Source organism: Antechinus flavipes, chromosome 2 (assembly GCF_016432865.1).
Source record: "Antechinus flavipes isolate AdamAnt ecotype Samford, QLD, Australia chromosome 2, AdamAnt_v2, whole genome shotgun sequence".
NCBI classification, from domain to species: domain Eukaryota; kingdom Metazoa; phylum Chordata; class Mammalia; order Dasyuromorphia; family Dasyuridae; genus Antechinus; species Antechinus flavipes.
Genome location: NC_067399.1, coordinates 543,650,835 through 543,674,344, shown reverse-complemented (window position 1 = coordinate 543,674,344; position 23,510 = coordinate 543,650,835). Strand labels below are relative to the sequence as shown.

The window sequence follows — 23,510 nt, the reverse complement described above, 5'->3', positions numbered from 1 at the left end:
ATTTTGCCTCTTAACCTAGTTAATGACTTTTATTGACAATCCATTATTCATATTTTTTTTTAACTGACTTTTACATTGACTCTTGTTGTGGGATTTCTACTATTCACCCTTCACATAGATTGCCATTGCTCAATAGATAATTAAATTCTATTGAATTAAAGGTGGGAAGATAATTTCATTTTTTCATTCATCTAAGAAGTTAGAAATCTTAAAGTAACAGAGGAAACATTAGCAGTGGAGGAGAAAGTAATGAGGAAGGCCTCATAGAGAAGACGTAATTTGAGTTGAATCTTGAAAAAAAGCCAGGGATCAAGGACAGAGCCACAGTGTCAGAGTAAGGACAAGGTCTTGCCTAAGCTCTTCCCTAAGCCCCTCCAAATCCCTTTAAATAATCACTCTAAACACATTTTAGAGTAGCGGAACCCACAAAAAATAGAATCAAACAACTTTCTAGTCCAGGACAGCTTGAAAAATTGTCATAAAGGTCTGTCACACCAGGGTGAGTGATATGCAGTCCAACATGGGCCACACCAACATAGCCCTAGCACCAGCAAACTAGGAACAGGTTTGGGATGGCTGACAGGCACAGCCACAGCAGCTTCCAGAGCTGTCAGCCCAAAGACAACAAAGCAGAAGGATTTTACAGGGATCTTTTTGCTAGCACTGAGGGTAGGACTCTATTTCTTTGCCCATACCTGAATCTGGGTCACAGTGCTAGATGGCAGTCTCAGGATGAAGAATACTACCACACCAGAGCTTGCAGCTACAGGGCACTGGGAACCCTCTTCAGTTCCAGGGTAGAAAAGAGTGCTTTTGATCACTCACAGGCCTGAGTGCAAGTCAGGAGAATAATAAACATACCTCTCCTTAGATCTGCCACCTTGGAAAAACTGAAAACTTACAGGCTGCTAGAAGTATCTCTGAAAACAGCTGCACAAAACCCAGGACAATACATTTTTCATCCTAGAAACAGAACCCTATTTTAACAGAGGGTTAAAAGTCAAGTAATAGGCTGAGGAAATGAAGGAAAAAAATTCTAACCGTAGAAAGTTGCTATAGTGACAAAAAAGATCAAAACACACATTCAGAAGATAATAAAGTTAAAACTCCTACACCCAAAGCCTCCAAGAAAAATATGATTTGGTCTCAGGCCATAGAAGAGCTCAAAAAGGATTTTGAAAATCCAGTAAGAGAGGTAGAGGAAAAATTGGGAAGAGAAATGAGAGTGATGCAAGAAAATCATAAAAAACAAGTCATCAGTAAAGAAGACAAAAAAATCCTGAAGAAAATACAGCTCAAAAACCAGACTGGGCCAAATGATAAAGGAAGTACAAAAAGCCAGTAAGGAGTAGAAGGATTTAAAAAGCAGAATTGGCCAATTGGAAAGAGAAGCACAAAAATTTAATGAAGAAAAATTCCTTACAGAGTAGAATTAGCCAAATGGGCAAAAAAATCCACTAAAAAGTAACTCTTTTATAAATAGAATTGGACAAATGGAAAAGGAGGTACAAAAGCTCACTGAAGAAAATAATTCCTTAAAAACTAGAATTGAGCAAATGGAAGCTAATGACGTTATGAAAAGTCAAGAAACAATAAAACAAAATCAAAAGAATGAAAAAATAGAAGACATTGTGAAATATCTTATTGGAAAAACAACTGGCCTGGCAAATAGATCCAGGAGAGATAATTTTAAAATTATTTGACTACCTGAAAGCCATGATCCAAAAAAAAAAAAGGTGTAGATATCATCATTCATGAAATTATCAAAGAAAACTCCTCTGATATTCTAGAACCAGAGGGTAAAATAGAAATTAAAAGAATCCACTATCACTTCCTGATAGAGATCTCAAAGTGAAAACTCTCAAGAATATGGTAGCCAAATTTCAGAGCTCTCAGGTAAGGAGAAAATATTGCAAGCAACTAGGAAGAAACAGTTGAAGTATGGTGGAGCCATGTCAGGATAACACAAGTTTTAGCAGCTTCTATGCTAAAGGATGTAAGAGCCTGGGATATAATATTTTGGAGGGCAAAAGAGCTAGAATTACAACTAAGAATAATCCAGCAAAACTGAGTACAATCCTTCAGGATAAAAATGGACATTCAATGAAGAAAAGGACTTTCAAGCATTCTTGATGAAAAGACCAGAGCTGAGTAGAAAATTTGACTTTTTAAATACAAGACTCCAGAAGCATAAGAAAGTAAACAGGAAAAAGAAATCAGGGAAGACTTAATAAGATTAAATAGTTTACATTCCTACATGGGAAGATGATACTTATAATTAATAATAACTTTCTCATTATTAGGGCACTAAGAAGGAAGGCATAGGTGTTAGTTGAATGTGCAGTAATGAAATCTTAAAAAATTAAATGAAGGTATTAGAGAAGAATGTAAACAGAGAAAGGGAGAGGGAGAATGGGATAAATTATCACACATAAAAGAAGCAAAGAAGAACTTTTTACAGTGAGGGGAAGAGGGGGAGATAAGGGAGAGTGAGTGAAGTTTATTCTCATTAGAATCGGTTCAAAGAGAGAATAACATATTCAGTTTGATATGGAAATTTATCTTACCCTACAGAGAAAGTAGGAGAAGAGTATAAGAGAAGAGGGGAAGCATTGATAAAAGAAAGGATAGATTGGGTAAAGGATAGTCATCAGAAGCAAAATGTTTGAAGAGGAACAAGGTAAAAGGAGAGAGAAAAGAGAATAATTAGGGGGAAATACATTTATTAGAGTAATTGTGAAAAAAAATTTGAAGCAAGTTTCTCTGATAAAGGCCTCCTTTCTCAAAATTGAGTCAAATTTATAAAAATAAGAACCATTCCCCAATTGATAAATGATCAAAAGATAAGAAGAATTTTCAGATGAAGTAATCACAACTATCTATAGCTATATGAAAAAAATGCTCTAATTCACTATGGATTAGAGAAATGCAAATTATAACAATTCTGAAGTACTACCACATACCCTTTAGATTGGCTAATAGGACAGAAAAGGGAAATGATAAAATGTGGGGAAAATGAAACATTAACTGTTGGTGGAATTGTGAACTGATTCAACTATTCTAAAGAGCAATTTGAAAATATGCCCAAAGAACTATAAAATCAAGCATATCCTCCTACTTGGCAATACCATTACTAGGTTAGCAGTAGTAGAAATAAAAACAAAAAGGGAAAGAACTATATATACAGAAAATATTTATAGCAGTTCTTTTCCAGAGTCAAAAAATTGAGGGGCTCTTATCAGTTGGTGATTGGCTGAATAAAATGGTATTATGTAATTGTGATGGAAAGCTATTGTGCTATAAAAAATGATAAGCACGGAAAAACTTCCTTTAGCTGACACAAAGTAAAATGTACTGTGTACAAAGTAACAGCAATGTAGGATGATAGTTGTGAATGATATAACTATTTTCAGCAATGCAATGATCCAAGATAGTTCTAAATGATTTATGATAAAAAATGCTGTTCATTCTCAGAGGAAAAAAACTGGTGGTGTCTGAATACAGATTGAAGCATACTTTAAAATTTTATTTTTCTTGAGGGTTTTTTCTTTAGTTTGTTTTCTTTCATGATATGACTATTATGGAAATTATTTGCATGATTACACATATATAACCTCTATGTAATTGCATTCTCAACAAGGTGAGGCTGGGAAGGGAGGAAGAGAGGATCTGGAACTCAAAATGAATGTTAAATATTGTTTTTATATATAACTGGCGGGGGGGGTGGAAATAAAATACTAAATTTAAAGAAAGAAAGAAGCTTAGAGAAGCCAAGAGGAAAAGGTGAGGAAGGAGAGAATTACAGACATGAAGCACAGACAATGAAAATGCAGAGATGTAATATCATGTTCTTCAGTAACCAGAAGAGAACAATCAGCAGTGTCAGAGATTGCAGAGAGGCTAAGAATGACGAGGATCAAAAAGATCCATTAGATTTGGCAAATAAGAGGTCACTGATAACTTTGGAAAGGTTGGAAGTTAGACTATAGTTTGAGTCAGAGGAGAAGAATAGAGGTGCCAGTGTAAGGCACTTTTCTTAAGTAAGCAAGTCAAGTTAGCAAGTGTGGTTTAGTCAACTAGGAGTTTAGCCACAAAGAGGAGAGGTATTGGAAATACCTAGGTATTGGCTAATGTGTGGTTTATAGAATAGTGAGGATTTTTTAAAGATGGAAGAGATATAAGTGTTTTTATAGGCAGTGTGGAAACTACTAGGAAATAGAGAGTAAAAATAATGGGAAGAGTAGACATGTTAGAGAAAGAAAGCTGTTGGAGAAAATGGAATGGGACCCAGAATATATGTAGAAGGCTTTGTTTTAGTAAGTAGAGGAACCATATCTTCATGTAAGACAATGTGCCTCAGATTTTTTGTTTGTTTATTTTTTGTGAGGACCCTGAGTCCTCAATCTTGACAGTGGAAAAAGGGGGAAAGGGATTGCCTGAAAGAGCTGGGGAAGAATGAAAGTATGGTGATGAGTGAGAGTGAATTAAATAGGAATGTGTAAATAGGAATGCTGCAGTGAGGGCCCAGTTAAGATTATGTAGCAAATTTTTTCTCTGTTTTCTCCAGCTTCATTCAGTAGAGTAATGACTCCTGCAAGAAATGATAGGAGAATTTCATGATTGGAGTTTAATAAACATGTTCCATGCAGGGTACAAAACCAGACCCACTAACCTGTGTCCCAGGACCCACTTAGCAACTTTCCTGCTACTACTGTAGTCTTTTCTGGACTATTTTCCCCTTTCCTCATCCCACTGTTCTTCAGATATCAGACTCAACTCTGCCCACATGTGTGGTAAAAGAAGAGGTAAATGAGGTCCAGAAGTCATCTTTCTCTGCCTAGGATGAATTCATTTAGTCAGAGAACTAAAGAATGCCAGCAGGAATAACAGCAGCATGACAGCATGTGAAGCTATACTAGGTCTTAACTAGGCCTGAAGAAACTGGGATTGACATGCAATTGTTGCTGATTCTGTCCTCGCAGAAATCACTTAAGGCAGGGATCGAGGCCATTAGAAAGTCAATTCCCTGAAGTAAGAGGAAGCTGAGACAGTTTTGAGGTCCATCCAGAAGTAAACCCAAAATCAAAAGAGAAAGGATAAGAAAGTGAGTGATCAGGGGCATAAGGGAAAAATAAAGGGGCAAAGGGCTTAGGATAAACAGAGGAAGACAAATACCAAGAACATAAGCTGGTAAGTTACCAGGGAAAATCCTAAAATCAAAAAGGAAGTTGGTTACCAAGACACTTAAAAGATTGCTAGTCTCTCCAAAAAAAAGTCACAAGACAAAAAAAATTAATATCTAATGAAACACAGTTCTTTGGATTTTCAAGGGAGAGGGAGAATTGCAATAAGATATTCCTGAATGGTTCAAAAGAGAAATTAGCATCTTAAAAATCAGTTAAAGGAGAACAAATGTCAAGAGTTTGGCCTGTGCAATTGAAATAATCATTAAAATAGAAAAACTTGAATTCATAGTGGTGAATCTCTCCAAAGAAGTGAAAGAAAAAATAACTTATTTGGAATGAATGAAATAAAGGACAATCTAGAAGAAGAAGAAGAAAAAATTAAATCCTTGAACACTAAAAATGCACATGATTTCTATACAAGGAAAATACATTGATGTTGAAAACAGGTTGCATAAAACAACTTTATGAAAACACGCTATATGGATATGAGGTATAAAGAAAAAAATTGTCATATGGTTGAACCAAAGATGTGTCTGATTCTTTACATGGCATATTGTTAGAGATGACTGTATTGTTCACTATGGACATGTGGGAATTGGGAATAGGATAGGGTCAAGAAATTAATCTTGACCATTTTCAACTTGAGTCAGTGAGAGTATCTCAGGTATTTTATAGACAGTACTACACAGGCAAGTATGAAAGAAGACGAAAGGAGAATTTAGGGATAGAAAAATTGATTTGTGTGTTCTTTATTCATTTAGGAAAGCATACCTCTGCCCAGAGTAAAAATGCTATTAAATTGTTAATTTCATGCAAAAATATGTGGCCAGAGAGATACTAGAGCTAAACTAGCTAAGGATTGCTTCTTAGAAGCTCAGATCAGAGACTATATTTAAGAGTAAATCCTAGTCCACAATTGCAAAAGGAGACCAAGTTTTTTTTTTTTCATTTGGCAACAAGAGGGAAGTTAGTAATTATAGTAAATTCAAATTATGTTAAGTGTAGATTTTTGAAATCAAGAGGTCTAGGAACAAGGTATCTGACAGGAAGTTCAGATGGGGATCAGAAAAAACCCTTTCTGAAGGAGCTTCATAGTGAAATAAAAGGAGGGAAATGAGGAAGTAACAGAAAATGAATTACTCTTTAAAACCCATTTCCTTTACTTCTATTCACATGTTAGTAAGTAGAGCTGGAGGAAATCATGAAATGTTGCTAACATTATTCATATAATTTGATGTTATTAAATCTCAACTGGGCCCTTAATGCAGCAAAACAGTGTCTCTCCTCCAGCCTTCTGTGTACTTTCTCCAGCAGTTTCCAGACTAAGGAAAATTGATTTGTGTGTTCTTTATTCATTTGAGGCCTCAAAACTTCACTGAAAATGTGAAGGCCTAAATTTTGCTCTTCCCCTCCTTCTCCTTGAACCACTCAGACATCATCCTTATAAGGGTTGAAAAAGCAGTTTCTGGATAATTAATCATTTTATTAATAAAAGGATCAGTGACACTCAATGCCAAAGACCCCTCATGGAATCCACTTAATGCATATATGCCCTTGGAAGAATGGGTGTTCCTGAGGGTAGCAGTCAACTTGGGTTGCTAATAAGCAATGAGAAAATTAATATTATAATAAGAAGAGGCCTATTCCATGAGGCCAAAGACAGGGTCTTAGGGTACATGACAATGAGAACCTATATCTTAGTCAAAAAACTTACCCATCTGACAAAAGGAATAATCTATATTTTCTCAGATAAACAGAATGATCTGGAATCCACCCATTCACCTAAACTTACATTTTCTTTGATGTCTTTGATTAGATCTTAGCTTTCATGGCTAATTAAATCTTTGAACAAGAAATTCCACAGTGATTGATTTCTGGATAAGGAAGTAGGAAAAGAAAAAAATTGTGGTCCTTATTGATAATGTTATTAAAATCATCCAGATGAAGAGATAGCTTTTCTCTTTGCCAAAGCAACATCTCTAACATATAGCCTTAGTCCCATCCCCTCCTGTATTTTCCAGCAGATTTCCTCTACTATCCTCCCCATTCTCATCTTCAGTTTCTCCCTATCTCTTGGCTCCTCTGCTGGCTAAAAACGTACTACCTATCTCTGATATCCATAAAATAATCTCTCTTGGCTCCTCTGCTGGCTACAAACATACCACCTATCTCTGATATCCATAAAATAATCCTTTTTTGATTCTACAATTCTGATACTTATTTTTCTATATTATCCTCTCCCCTTCATGGCTAAATTCCTTGAGAAAGCCATCTACTCTTCCTAACTTCTTATTCGCTTCTAAATTTTCTGCCATATGTTCTCACTTTTCAACTGAAATTGTTCTCTCCAAAGTTACTAATTATCTTTTACTTGCCAGATCGAATGGCCTTTTCTCAATCTTCATCCTGCTTGATTTGTGCTACACTTGACACTATTGATAATATTCTCTTCCTGTATACTTCCTCTTCTTTAGATTTTCAGGTGTTGGATAATAGTTTGAAATAAAAATGAACAATTAATGGTGAGATTATGAAGGAGGAAGGCAATGACTTTTGATGGTGAGAATCACAGAATTCTAGCTACAGAGTTTGGAACAATTGTGATTCACTGTAATGAAAGAAAGCAGACACAAAGATTTTTTTTTTTATTCTGAATTTAAGAAATACAGCCATGTCTCTTATATAATAGAATAGGGGGGGAAAGTTAATTGCACATGAAACTGCAAATCCATTATGTGTAATAACTGCTATTCTTTTTAAATATATATTAAAATTATCATGTACCTTTCCTTTTTTTTCCCCTTCCCCACTCTAGAGATGGCTACCATTAGACATAAATATGTGTGTGAGTGTATATGTGTGTGTGTGTGTGTATATATATATATATATATATATATATATATATATATATATATATATAAAATTAAGGGGGGGGCTATATATATGTATGTGTGTGTGTGTAAAATCATTCTCCACATACTTCTATTTATCAGTTTTTTCTCTGGATGTAGGTAGCATTTTTCTTCATAGGTCCTTTGTAGTTAATTTGGGTATCTATAATAATCAAAATTATTTAGCTGCTCAAAGTTGTTCTTAAAACTGTTCCCATTACTGTATAGAATATTCTTTTTGTTGTGCTCATTTAGATTTTCATTACTTTGTATAAATCTATCTATGTTTTACTAAGATCATCAAACTCATCATCTCTTATAATAGAGTAGTCTTCCATCATGATATATGCCACAACTTGTACAGCTATTCCCCAATTAACATGGAATTCCTACGATTTCCAGTTCTTGCCACCACAAAAGAGAGCTGCTATAAATATTTTAGAACATATAGGTTCTTTTCTTTTTCTCCTAACCATATTTGGAAAAATTTTTACTCTGAAAGATCTTAAATCAGGTATGTTCCTTCTGCCAGGAAACTTCCCAGATGTTGACATTTAATGAGGCTACGAGCCCTCAGCTCCTCCCAATCACTTAATTAATTATAGGAGGTTCAACTGAGAATGTGTTTTGGGCATGAGTTAAGAGCTCCCTTCAGCAATCTGGGCATCTAATCAAATTCTCTCTAGTTTGGTTTCTCCTTCATGAGCTGGGTAGCCCCAAATTCTAATGAAGGGGGAGCAAGGACAGTGGTTCCCTTTCCCTTCACCATAAAAAGGACAGTAAATTCCCACTTGACTGACGCCTAGCCAAGTACTTCAAAAGAACTAGAATGTTTCTAACACGCTTTAGTGGATAGGACTTCTCTTCAAGCTAGCTTTCTGAGAAAGGAATATTACAAATTATTATTAATAACATTTAAATATCAATAGTAATACAAGTAATTAATAAACAAATAATAATAAAAAATTAATGATAAAAACATACACTAAATATTTAATAGGGAAAATTAAAATTGAATATAAAGACAAGAAGTGAAATTTTGAATGAAAAAGTTTGTCCTATTGTTTTGTTTAAAACTTTTTATTTTCAAAACATTTTTGACAGCACTGCTGTCAATCCAAAAGGTGGACTATCATGTATCTCATTTTTTCTAATAATAGCTTTTTATTTTCAAAATATATGTGAAGTCAGTTTTCAACATTCACCCTTGCAAAACTTTGTGTTTCAAATTTTTTCTACTTCCCTTCCCCTTACTCCTCTCCTAGACAGCAAGTAATCCAATATATGTTAAACATGTGCAATTCTTCTACACATATTTCCACAATTATCTTGCTGCACAAGAAAAATCAGATCAAAAAGAGAAAAAAATGAGTAAGAAAACAAAATGCAAGCAAAAAAATAAAAAAACTGAAAAGTTTGTTATGATCCACACCCAATCCCCACTGTCCTCTCTATGGGTGCAGCTAGCTCTCTCCATCATAAGACCATTGAAACTAACCCCTGTCGTTTTCAAGATCATTTTACCTTTTAGAAACTTTTTTTTAACTGAAAAAAATCTGAGCTTTTTTTTTTATTCCTGAAATTATACCTTATCTACTTATTTTCTTGGCTTCTCATTGGCAAAAATAGATGGTTAAAGAACAAGAGCCTGTTTTAATAAAAACTTTAATAAAAATGTCTTTATTAGTGTAAAAATGAGTGTGTAATAATGATTTTTTTTAATTTTCAGGCATTTTTTACACTTGCACGGGATATAATGACAAAACTCAACAGAAAAATGGTTTGTGCCTTTTACAATTTTTATTTTATTATGGGTCTTTTATTTTATTAATTAGTTAACAAGCATTTATTAAGAATTCACTACTATGTGCCAGCAGTGTGCCAAGATCTAGAGATAGAAAAGCAAAAACAGAAAAGATGTTTTAAGGATGTGTGCATCCAGGTAAATATAAGTGATAGAGATGAAAATGGTCTCTATGAATATTGATCCTTATCTTTTTCTGGAAGCTTTTATGATTCCTTCTCTTGACAACATCATTAAATGGTCTTTGGTAATACAAAGAGATTCACTGATAAAAATTCAACTGAATTTTAGCTGAATACGTGAAATGCTTTATTAAATGGTAGACATTTATGTAAACATAAAATTGTGATCTTAAAATGTGCTTAATCATAAAAGTATCTCAGTGATATACAACAGACAATTCTGGTAGCACATTTTAATTTGATGACTGAACAAAATAATGCTACTGATACTTATCTTAGAGTGCCAAAATATGCTAGCAGTGCTATTATAATTAGGCATAAGCTCTGTATTCCTTTGCCTATTTAAGTATGGGAATAAGAGCTTCCTGTGTAATATAATCTAAACGTTCTATAGCAAAGTCTTAAAAAAAAGTCTGTAAGATTTTGAAAGTTACCTTCTTAAATAGCTTTTGCCAAATACCTTTATATTATGATAGCTTAATTTTCTGTTGGATTGTGAAGTAAACTATGACATCAATTATTAATTTTATTCTATTTTCTTCTCTTTAGAATGATAGCAATTCACCAGGGCCAGGAGGACCAGTGAAAATAACAGAAAATAGATCAAAGAAGAGCAGTTTCTTCCGCTGTACACTCCTTTGATAAACTCTTAATAATGGACTCAAAGCAGCACACCTAGAAGAACCTTTCCTGCTTTTCTGAAAGCACAGGGTCATGTAGCCCCAGAGACACAATACCACCAAGCTGCCACTGAGAGCTCCATGGAACTCAGACTTCTTTAAACAAAATACAGTATGGATTTTGGCCATTTGGTCTTTCAGCAGGTCAGGCTCCTTTCCTCAAACATGGAAGCAGTGAAGTGGAGACACACGCAGGAGTTAACTTTTTGTTTGTTTTCTTGCCTGTTGCAAAAGCTGCTATCTTTCTTTTAACTTTGCACATCAGTGTTAGTCCCTGCCTATCACAGCACAATCTGTACTTGTATTTGCACAGTTTTGTCTTGTGAAGTTCTTAACAGATTTGTGCATTTTCAGGGAAGTTTACAAAAGAGTAATTTTTAAATTTACACAAATTTAGAGACTTGATCTGGTTCATCAGGAGGAATGTAATTTGTAGCATATGCTTTGAAGAGCTCTCATATGTGAATTTCTTAAAAAGAAAAGTTAACCGCTAATGAGAATTTTTTAAATTCAAGAAAATGCACCAGTCTGTACTGAGGCTACACCTTCTTCCTTTCTTCCAAATATAGGGCTTTGCTTCATTCTTACCTATTTGACCACACAGATATTAGGAATACCCAAGACTGTAATTTTCTAAACTTATATCCTTTCTTCCTGGTTTATAAAAACTGCTAAATCATTTTTACTTGCCTATTCTAAAAACTTTTGATGCAAGGTGATATAATGGATGAAGGTTTGGCCTCAGAGTCAGGAAGACTTACAAGCAATCATTTTATCTCCTAGTTAGTGCCCCAGGTTACAGACAAGTTGCTAATTCTTATTCCTGGGGGGAGTTTCTCTGAAGGAGCTTTCTACAGGTGATCACACCCAACTTTACCCCAGTATACTTTTATTTACACACACACACACACACACACACACACACACACACACACACGTGTGGCTGGAAATGTTTGGGTTTTTTCTTCATTCTTTTTTAGTGGCTTATGGTAGCTCCTCCACAAGCCAATGCTCAAAATTTTCTTCTTGGATTTACAGCCCCTTTGCTTTTGGATATCTCCTTTATACCAGCCATTTATAACATAAACTCTGATCAGGGTTAGCAGGATAATCTGTTAGCTTGCAGAAAGCTTACCTGTCTAAAGAGAGCAACCTGAGTAGATAGCATAACAGGGAAATTTTAGGGAGTCGGGTTTTAAAAACATGTATATACTTTATGGGACTTAGTGAAGCCTCTAGTAAATAATACCCTTTGAAAAAGGAAACATGAACACTGTTTTTAGTTTCAAAATAGCTATTAATGAATTTGTAAAACCTAATTCTAAGTTCACATTCTAAGTTAATGAGTAAAAAAGTTGATGGTGTTATTTAGGGCAAAGCCAACCAGAAACTTACCAGTCTTTATCTCACTGAACACTGGTCCTGTTATACTCTGCAGATATTCTTTTAAAAGAAAAGGTAAAGTTCATGGAGCAGAAATAAGAGAAATTAGTGTTTATTAAGGTGCCAAATCAGGTCAGGGCAAACCCAGCAATGTATTTAGCACAAGTGGTAATATAGAAAGGAATGATTAAAAGGATGAATAAATGAAATGTATCCTTGTTAGGAATTTTTTTCTTTGTATACTTGTTCTGCTTTACTGTAGTCACCACCATGATTAAGGGGTAATAGGAAGAAAATGAATTGGCTGTAACTACAGAGAATTTTGTTTGAAACAAGATTTTGTCATTAGGATGCTTTGACTGGTTTATCTAAATTCAAATTTCAAAACTTATATACATTAATCAGCAGTAAATATGCAAAAAGGTATTTCTGATTGGTGTTAAGATCTTACTACAAAAAATCATCAATCTCCTAAGACTTTGTAGTCACCTTTATAGATTTGATTTGCTAAGGTGTTTATAGATGAAACAATGCTCCCTGTTGCTATTTCACATATAATGTTTCCTTATAACCTGACTACAAATCACTATGTGTTACTCAGATGGATTTTTTTTAAGAGGAAAAAAAATGTTCAAAAACATCTCTAATCATTGTGTGTACTTACTGTTTTCCAGAAAAGGGTCAAGTAGTTAAGTTTTCTGTAAGGTAGTAAAAGTGCTTTCTATAAAGGCAAGTATTATGACACCATTTATGAATGTAATTATCTTTCAGTGATTTACCTCTGACTATCTGGTGTCTTAATACTGATTTTTATCTCAGGGGTTGTCTGCAAACCAAAACTGACATAATCTGTGGATAGCAATTTGTTGGTTTGTTTTTAATAGAATGCTTTGCCTTTGTTCCATTTTCTCTCTGGTTTTGTCCTGTATTTGTAAATACCTAGTCTCCATGAATTTCCCTCTGAAAGAGCCTGTAAAAGTTATAAGTCTAAAATTTTAGCTTTTTGAAGTAGCAGCCATTTGGGGTATTTGCTCTGTTGTATAAAAACAAGATGTCTTTGCTATTTTCTTACATCTAGCCATGCTAAATTGTATATAAATTTGAGGTGAGACCATAGGAAATTTCACTTTATGCATGGTAAAATGATCCAGTAAATATTTCATTTTGCTTAATAATGTTCATATAATACATTATTTTTTTCTATTTGTAGAAGGATTTAATAACAGGCAATTTTGGCTGTTCCCTGATGAAACTAAATTCTAGTTTCACATGAATATTTTTTGGTCTTATAAAGTAAAATGCAGATATTTGCAGCAGTATTAAGTGGTTCAGTGGCTGCACTTTATTATCAATGTACTAATTTTTTTATAATGGTTGGTGTAGACCTTTTCAATTATAGTCTGAGAGTGTCAGACAATGAAAAATGTGCTGTATCTAAGTAGCATGTAAGTCATTGATTGTACCATTTTGCTGGGAACCTATTTTAGCTATGTTTTACTTTAGAAAAACAGATAACAATAAATTCTATGTTTTGCCTGTGCATCAATTCCTGGGTGCTGCAGGTTTTCTTACTATCCATATGAATATTTTGTGCAGTCTTTGTAAGCTTTCAGAAGACTATTATCTTTACTTTGAAGGACTTTTTAAAACTATACCTCAGTTTGAAAACTAGTATTCTAATATCTAGTAGAACAAAGGTGAGCCAGCTGTTAATACATTTTACAGAATAGATTTATTTGTTTTGCCTTGAATTAAGGCACCATTAGTCTTTAGGTTAAAAGAGGACCTTTCAAGGTTTAGACTAGAATTAGTTATGTTATATCCAATAATGCAAAAAAAAAAAAAAAATCCAGTTTTTTTTAAAAAAGTGTAGCTGTGCAATATAGGTAAACTTCTGCAAAAGTTCCTCTTAGATTACAATTTACTTTTAGGTCCTCAATGGTAATAATCTCTATTTTGGCTAATAAAGTTTTGAACTTATGATCAACAAGTAACACATTTATTGGATTTTTTTTCTTGTTCTTTAGATTGTCTTTTTCCATGAGCAAGACTGTTTTATATAAATTTAGTACTTCACCTTTGAAAATGATATTTGATTTTTCCTTAAGTTAAAACCATGTTTGGTTTCCTTATGTAAAATGTAGGGCATTTATTTGTAGTTGACTTTGCAAATGTCTCTTTTTAGAAAGAGCGTTTCCTCTTCTTTTTTTGCACCATCTGAAAGAAAAGGGATGCCTCAACATGTGACCTACAGAAACAGGATGTTAGTAAAAAATATTATTTGACTAGCAATTTTACAGTAGAGTTAAAATGTTTTTTAGGCTAATAAAATTGATGTTTCTTGTTCAATATGGAAATTTATCTTAATCTGACTTTTATTTAGTGAAATGTGCAGATATGAAGCTTAAATAATTATTTGTAATTACTTTCAGATCACTTCATCTCTTGTGCTTGTGCCACATTTGATTAGATTTAATTATGCCAAGAAAAATATAATTTCCATTTCATTTTCTTAGTTTCTACTGAATTTAATTATTGCAGTGCATTCCTATGGCCTTATAAATGGGTATTTTTTGTTTATTTTCAACTGACACTGCTGAAATAGATCTCCAACTTCTTTAATGCAATATGTAGTTTAAGTATTTGACTAAAAAATAAAAATCTAACAGAAAAAGCTTAATTTTTCAATAGATTTGCCCTACCCTTTGTGTGTTTAAGTACATTTTATCTCTGTTCCAAAAGCTTAATGTGAAAAACTCCTGCAGATAAATGGACTTGTTATGTGGTTAAGTTTGTTTAAATATAATCATTAACTAACTGTGTACTGATATTGATGCTGTGTTCAAAAGGAAAAAAATGGATTTTATTCCATGTCACATTTTTTTATTATAACAATGTGTCTAAAATAAAGACTACATAATTATGAAATACATTCCATTTCATAATGTTGTTTGAAATTTCCTTCAGTCTACCAAGAATAGAAACAAATCTTAACTGACATTTGACTCAGTATTCTCAACAAAAATGGAAGCAACACAATACAGAAGCTGATCATTTAAATGGACTTGATTACTAACCAGATTTCTGTTTTAGCAGAGGTAAATACTTAATGTAACTGCAAGGAGAACCAAATACTTGAAACTTGTGAAGATAAATAGGGAAGCAGTAAAGGAAGTGGATTTTATTTTTAGTCAGATGGACAGAATAAAGTACAAAAAATGTTCTTAAATATGATTTATAACTTTTTTTTCTTTGTAGGACAAGGTTTAAGTAATGGGATGATTATCTAAAGAACACTTTATTATTGGTAGGTATATGAGTGAAATAAAAAACAAACACTTGAATTTGCAAGTATTATATTACATGGGAAAAGGATAAAGATGGCAGGAATAAAGTTTCGAAAACAAGCAAAAAAAGTAATTAAAATTAAAAACACATGAGAGAGAAGAGGTTATTTCTTTTATATTACTAATTCATGAAACTTACCTCCAAACTTGGATTATTCAGTGTCATTTTCATTTAAATATTTCTGAAAAGTTGAAAGGCAGAAAAAGATTAGTTCTCTAATGTGTGCTGATTAGAAAGTAATTCTGAGCTACATAGAGGTTGTTGTTAAGTAATTTTTTTAGTCGTCCAATTCTTTATGACCCCATTTGAGATTTTCTTAGCAAAGATAATTGTAGTGGTTTCACATTTCCTTCTCCAGGTCATTTTACAGAAAGGAAACTGAGGCAAACAGTTAAGTTGAATGACTTGACCAGGATCACACAGGCAGTAAATGATTTGAAATCAGATTTGAAGTAAGGAAGAAGAGTCTATTCTGACTGCAGCCCAGGCTCTCCATCTACTGTATCACCTAGCTGCCTCTTACATAAGGAACAAAATTCTGAATTGATATCACACTGAGAATTCATTTATGAACTTTAGTATTCTTCATTTGCAACACAATTCTAAATTGTAGTACTTTCATGGCTATTTCTGTCTTGTTTTTTAAAATTAATATTTATTTCAATCAGCTAAGATCCATCCATATGGAGAACACAAGAAAAGCAAAACCCATTACAATCGTATATAGTCAACCCAAACAAGTTTCCACATCGGTCATGTCCAGAAAAAAATTTATTTCATTCTTCATTTTGTGTCCTTCACCTTTCTATTAGGAAATGGGTAGCATGTTTTGTCATTAGTCCTCTGGACTCATAATTAATGGTTACTGCTGAGAATTGAGTACAACATTATTCCATCACATTTAGATAAATCACTTCATATATTCTCCAATTTATGAAGACTCCCTTAGATTCTCATTCTTTGCCATCTCAAAAAAGAGCTACAAATATTTTTACATATCTTTAAAGTCTATTCTATTTAGGATTAATCCCTCATTTAATCTGCTTCCCTCCTATTTATTCCTCTCCTTTTACTTCTCTCCTTCCCTTTTTCAGTTGAGTTCATTCTCTGTGTGTTTATATTCTTTCGACCAGTTCAGAAGAGTAGGTAGTTCAAATGTTAGCTACTCTCTTTGATTTCTTTCTCCAGATTTGTATAGATGTCAATTTGCTTTTGCTGATTATAAGATAATTTTCCCTGGCTTTCCTCTCCCTTTTCTCAATCAATGTATTTCTTTTCCCTTCACCTTCCATCCTTCTTTTAAACTTATCAAGCCATAATAGAATCATTTCAAGGATTTCTGTCTAATTAGACATCTTTTTTTGATCTCCTGATGGTGATATTGCTCAGAAGGAACATGTTTATATATCATTATTTGTATGTAACGAGTTTATCTTAGTTTAGTTCTTTATTATTGTTCATATTTACCTTTTTCTATTTTTTTTTTTATTCCTGTGTTTGAACTTCAATGTTTATATTTAGTTTTGGTCTTTAAATCAGAAATGTTTGGAGACCTTGTAATTAAAGATCCATTTCTGACTCTATCATTACACTCAGTTCTGCTGAGTAAGTTAGTCTTGGCTATAAGTGCATATCCTTTAGCTTCTAAGATAGTGTTTTTTCTTTGACTTGGAAATTCTGGTATTTGATTAATGATGCCTCTAAGTGTTTTCATTTTGGAATTTCTTTTAGACAGTGATTAGTAGGTTCTGTCTATCTCTACTTTGCTCTCTGATTCTAAGATATCTGAGTGATTTTCTATTAGATTTTTTATTTCTGTGTTTGGTCATGATGTTCAAGGTGTCTTGTGATTCTCAGATTTTTTTTCTTCTGGATTTGTTTTACAGATCAGTTATTTTTGCTATGAGAAAACTTAATTTTTTCCCTGTATTTTCAGTCTTTTGACTTTGTTAATATTTCTTGCTGTTTCATGGAATCACTGGCTTCTATTTGACCCATTATAGTTGCTTGGGCAAGGGTTGTACTTCTTGTGCTAAACTACTAATTCTTTTTTCCAGTTTCTTATTTCCTAACATTTCTTTTTCATTTTTTTTCTTCAAATGCTTTCCTTTTTTTTTTTTTTTTAATTAAAAACCTTCCTTTTTAAACTCTCATATCATCTCTTTCAGGAATTCTAAAGGAAATTTTCTCAAGTTGTTTATTTCTCTAAGGCTTTACTTGTAAATAGTTGGTAGTCATTTTCTTCCTGCATTTGTGTCTTTTAGATTTCCTACTACCATATTAACTTAATATGGTGGGATTCTTCTTTTTATTTGCTCATATTTTCAGGCTATTTCTTGACTTAAGACTTATAATTATGGCCTAACGGTACACTTTTGGAGAAAAGTTCTGGGTTGGAGTCTTGTAGCTGATTTTTTTGAAGACTTTTGATCGAGTATTGTGAAGGTATCTAGGATGTCAGGGTAAGGCTGGGTACTTGGCAAGCTTTCAGGGCTCTCAAGTGGTCTGATCCAGAGCAAAATGGGTTTGCTTCATTCCCCCCCTTACCCTTTTCTGACTCTGCTTCCTCCTCAGTCTTGTCCCTTTATCCAATCTCTCTGTTTCTACTGATTCCATCTCCATTGTTTAATAAACTAAGGTCTTCCCTGTTTGAAGAATCTACCCTTAGCCCTTCTTCTGTGAAGAATCACCTACCCAAACTTTTAAAAAGTGTCTTGTATTCATTGCCTCCACTTCTTCATCACTCATTCCTTAATCCTTTTCAACCTGCCTTCTCTTCACACCAATCAAAATGAAGTAGGTTTTCTGGTTACCGAATTCAGTAGTCTTTTTAAAGTCTTGCTCCTCCCTCGGGCTTTCTGCAGCATATAATGCTATGACTGATGACTACTCTTCACCCTGAAATTCCAACCATAGAAGCAAGGCCCTTAATTAGTCTGTCCTAGACCTATGACCCAGAACTGGGTAGTGAGTGATAAATTTGGCCAGTTGGCACCTGTTCCCACACCATGTATGAGGTTATGGAACCCCAGGTGGATCTTGTGCTTGTGTACAACCTTAGTCTTTTTTTAATCACTGGGAGCTGGACAAATCTACTGAGTGAGCTCTTGGCCAGATCCAGTCCCCAGTGTTCACAAATCTCTTTGTCTCCCTAGGCCAATTTGAACTGGAAAAATGAATCACTGACTTTTTCTTAAATTTCTCTGACAAGATTTGATCTGCTTTTTTGGATGGATTTAGAGTTTTGGGGAGGAAGGAAATTTGTTGTAATTCTTCCTGTTACTCAATATCTTTGCTCTGCCGCCTGTAACCAATCACTAAAATGTAATTTCAACTCTCTGATCTCTTATATCTACCATCACCCTACTGTTCCCTTTACTGAAGTATTAGTTACTGAAGTTTTTCCCTTTAAGAAACGATTTCCTTTTGATTCCTTTTGGAGTCTCAGCCCCTCTTGGGAAAGGTACATCTCCCCCCCCCCCCCCCCCCCCCTTGAGATAAATTATCTTTTCGGGATGCCAGAGCCTTTGATTCAATTAGAAATCCTGGTCAAAAAGCACTCCTTTGAAGTGTTGTTAATTCCAATAGGAGATCTGGGCTGGAAACTGATAAGCATCTAACCCTTGGAACCGTGGCTCCTGAAGTCCTAAGACTCCTTAAAAAGGGGAGTATCTGGGTTCATTCTTTGCATAGGGCCAAGCAATTTGCTAGGACCCTGCTTGCTGAGAAGGGATTCTCAGTGCCTAATTCCATTTCCCAATAGGGCTCTGATACTATAGAAGTCTGTCTCTTAGCAAACTAGTTTCTATCCAACAATAAACTTAAATTTTGCAATTAATAATTCGGGAATAAGTGAATTCTTTCACTTTAAACCTGCGGCTGATTAAAAAGGGGATTTTTAACAACTCTCTTATTGCCACTAATTTCATCACCACAAGGAATTGAGGGGATACAAACCTCATCAAAAGCTTGTTCTTTCTATTCACTGTATTGCACTGCTTCTTGGTCTTCCTACCGCCACACTCCTTATAATCTAGAAGATTTGAGTCTGAACATAGCACTACTCCATTAACAGCAACAAACCCAAAACAAGATAGTTTCACACTAAATAATCTTCCAATTCCTTAACTATTCTGGCCTTCAGAGCTCTCCATAATCTGTTCCCAATTCAATTTTACAACTTGATTCCAACCTACTTGCCTTTATTTATTTAATTCCAAACTTGATGCCTTGGTATTCAAATCCTATCTGCTCATACCACTATAAACATGGCAGTGCCCTCACCTTCCCCTTCCCCTGCCAGCATAAATGCCAGTCCTTCCTTGAAGCCTCTCCTGATCTTCCACTAAGGAATTTCTCTTTCCTCTGAATTCTCATTAACACTTTAGTTTCTTTTATGCACTTAACAGTCTGCCTTTGACTTATATCTTCCTTAGCAACTTGTAAATTCCTTGTAAGGACAGCTAAGTCATCTATCACTCCCACTGCCTTGCACACAGTAAGTACACAAAACAATTGATTGTGGAATGAAAAAAAAAATGATCTAATTTAGAAATTATACAAGCAATAAGAGACCCTCTTAATTATGCTGATTTAGCTCTCCTTTTTTTTTTTTAATTGTCAAGTAAAATAGAATAATGGTCACCGGAAAAAAAAAAAAAACTAATAAGGAATTTAAAATATGGTAAGCAGAAATAACTACTGCATTTATTTATAGATGTAGAATTTTAGAGAAAAAAGATAATTAAAATAGATGCCCTACCAGTCATCTAAAATGTTTCAAGTCATCTCTGAGCCAGCCACTGGCAATCAACCAATGTCTAAACCTGCTTTTGTCTTTTGTGAGATCTATAGGCAAAACAAGTCATGCCATCTTTGGGTCTCAGCCCCTTTAACTGGGAGAGATGAACTTGATTTCTTCAATATTCTGCAATCACATGAAATAGCACTTTGATTTACTTAATGGATCTTTTAATATCCTGTGTTCATAAACTGTTCCTCATATAGCAAAGTAAAATTGCTATCATTTTTGCATTTGGTGTTTTTTTAAAAATACATATATTTATATATTTTTATTGTAAATTAAGCTTTGTGGTAATTTTTTTGGTTTTCAGTTCTATGTATATATGGAACAAACAAGGAATTAACTTGGCTACTTTCCAAAGAAATGAAATAATAGCTTATCCTTCCTTATGACCTACTTCTCTCTTTTATACCAATTATATTCCCTTCTTCTTTTGCATTGTATTTTTCTGTAATCCAATATTGCTCTTTGGGTAAAAGATAAAGTTTAATTCCAAGAGTATTTAATGACAATTTGTCATTATTATGTGTTAATTTGATTTAAAAAAAAAAGCAAAAAGATTCTATTTTACCATTAAAATAAAGTACCAAGTGTGACTAATGAAATCAAGGCTATAAGGTTAATTATTCCCAAATGATCCAGTTAACTTTAATCTGTTCAATGGCTATAAACTCTACCCTAAATAACAGCTGTTTTTAAGATGCATTCCTTTTTATTAGGGAAATGATAAAAATCTATGAATCCATGCAAATATATTAGCACCACTGTTAAAAGAATTGAGAAGTCCCATTTTTAATGCAATGTTCTCCAGCCAATATCAGTTGGCAGCCTTGATAATCCTCTGAGATGATTGTCACCCCATCAACTCTGTTAACTCCACTCAACTTTGCTGAAAATGAGATTCCCAACTGAGTCTGTGGAGGCTAATGGCATCTGCAAACTTCTTCTACATGAAGGATTTTACGGTCATCATGAACTTTACCCCTTGATGGTAATAAATAGTACCTTCTCATAAAAAGATCGACGAGTAATGCCTTGGTCAGTAAAATCACTTTCAAATGATGATGGCAAATATTTATACAGTATAGTATTTTGCAGTTTATAAGAAATAAAGTGCTTTGCTTGCAAAAACCCTTAAGTTAATATGTACTTACTGCTTTCTAACTTGTACTCATTTAACTACCTCTTATCTCTTGTGATTCTGTTGTAAGCTTTTCTAGAGAATATCTGCATCACATCATTTGTATTCCCAGAATGTAGCACAGTGAACATAGTTAGCATTTAATGATTGTTAAAATGAAAGGAAGTAAAGCAGGAACACCTCACATAATTTTGCCTAATAACTGTCATGATGAAGATTTAATTCTAAGAAGGTTAAGATGGTAAGAAAACGAAATTCTCCTAACAATGTTTTAAAAGACCTCATTGATATATTCTGGGAGGCAGCTATGAGGCTATATAAAGTACTAGACCTGGAGTTGAGAAAGTTTAAATGTGGCCTTCACTCACTTGCCTGTGACTCTGAGCAAGTCACTTACCCACTTAATCCACTGGAGAAAGAAATCACAAACTATTCCAGTATCTTTGCTAAGAAAACAGTAGAGTCACAAAGTCAAGCCTTAAAACTTATTTGCTTAGAATGTCTTAATTGACAACTTTTTAGGGGAACAAACATTTCCATTAGGTGTCAGTTGAACATATTTCTTATGCTTCATTGTACATTTTCAGTGATGCACACTTTTTTGAAATGATCCATGATTTATTTTTAATAACTACCTTCTCAGTTTGCAAAAATAACTTTTTCATTATGACAATTGTTTTTTCTTTTTAAAAAAAAAATATATTGCCATGTTAAGTAACTATAATTCCGAGCTCTTTTGAGTACTTGAAGAGAATAATTTGAATTTACAAACTGCAGTTAATATCTTTCTGTGAGCTGAGAATGATTATTTTATAGATGATGATTCAGAGACTTTATAAATGTAGATATTTAGGATGCTTAATTTTAGAACACAAAATACATTTGTAAAGCAGTTAGCAGCATATAGTAGATGCTTAGTAAATTTTAGTTCCCTTCTTTGCCCATCCCCATCCCCAATAAAGACCACTAGACGTCAGAAATAAGTTTAAGTTTTCTACACTGCTGTAAATTTACTCCTAACTTCACCTCCCTACCCCCACTCCTTAAGTCTTCCATTCAGTACTAGCTTGTATCTTCCAAAAAATGGAAAACAATTTACTAAGTTTTATTTTATTTAGTTTTCTTACCATCTTGACCTTTCTAGAATTAAATCTTCATTATGGCAGTAAAACTGGGAAAAACTATGTTTTCCTGCTTCACTTCCTTTCAACAAACGTTAATAATAAAATAATAAAAATTAATAATAATAGAATTTAACAATTTAGAGAATAGTTCTCCAGCCAGCTTTGTAGACTGGAAAGAGCATGGGGTTTAAAGTACAGGACTTCTATTTTGTGTATGTTGGCGAAAAGAAACGAAGTACAGATATTCCACAAAAATGGCCTTTTTGTTCTACTTAAGTAGTTCAAAACTCCCACAGAGCTCAGATCATTGTTTAAGACAGAGAATTAGATAGAAGAGGGCATAGATCCCCAAGCACAGCATTAGTGAAGTGCCCATATGCCACAATCTTCGAATCAGGCAAAAAAGGAAAAAAAAAAAAAAAAAAAAAGAATGACTCACTGCACTTTGCAAACTTTGCTATTTCTTCAGACCTACGTAACCCTGACCTGTCATTTCATCCGTAAACCTGTTTCCCCATTTTGTTTGCGAAAAAATGAGGACAGTGATCATGGATTTCCTTTAGTAATATGGTGAAACCTAGGGTCCTATTCTCAAAAAATAAATAAATAAATAAAGACACCAAATAAGCAGCTCAGGATTACAAAGAAAAGCAGTTGTACTGAAATAATTATCAAAAAAAAAATTTTAACTAGATACGCCTACCCTAGGATAGAAAACCGTGCTCCTGCACCCCTCGCGCTCTCCATCTTCAATGCGTCTGTTTCCGGAGTGAGTCGCCAGGGTAAAGGCTGCGTGATTGACTGATGGGGACGTTTCCCCTCCCACCCTCCTCCAAAGAGACAAAGACTGTGTACGTGGTGATTACGAGTAAAGGTAGTGATTACCTCTTCTTCAACCCCACCCGCCCTCAAATTAGACCAATTCTCCCACTTTCAGTAAAATTTATATAAGAATAAAAGGCAGTGG

The 23,510-nt window shown here is 33.9% G+C and overlaps 1 protein-coding gene and 1 long non-coding RNA gene across 2 annotated transcripts in view; one reads left to right on the top strand and one right to left on the bottom strand.

Moving 5' to 3' along the window:
- Nucleotides 1-15,058, top strand: part of RAB8B (RAB8B, member RAS oncogene family) — an 83,881-nt gene extending 68,823 nt beyond the window's left edge. Inside the window, exons 7-8 of the mRNA XM_051980905.1 lie at nucleotides 9,807-9,857; nucleotides 10,613-15,058. Of these exons, the coding sequence (XP_051836865.1) occupies nucleotides 9,807-9,857; nucleotides 10,613-10,705 (144 nt within the window). The 3' untranslated portion in view covers nucleotides 10,706-15,058. The remainder of the gene's footprint in view (nucleotides 1-9,806; nucleotides 9,858-10,612) is intronic.
- On the bottom strand, nucleotides 7-23,501 carry LOC127551292 (uncharacterized). Its single transcript, XR_007951048.1, has 4 exons — nucleotides 23,247-23,501; nucleotides 15,613-15,655; nucleotides 12,139-14,343; nucleotides 7-4,591 (listed from the first exon to the last, which is right to left on the bottom strand). It is a non-coding gene; the product is annotated as an uncharacterized LOC127551292 (long non-coding RNA).
- Nucleotides 23,502-23,510: the final 9 nt, after the last annotated feature.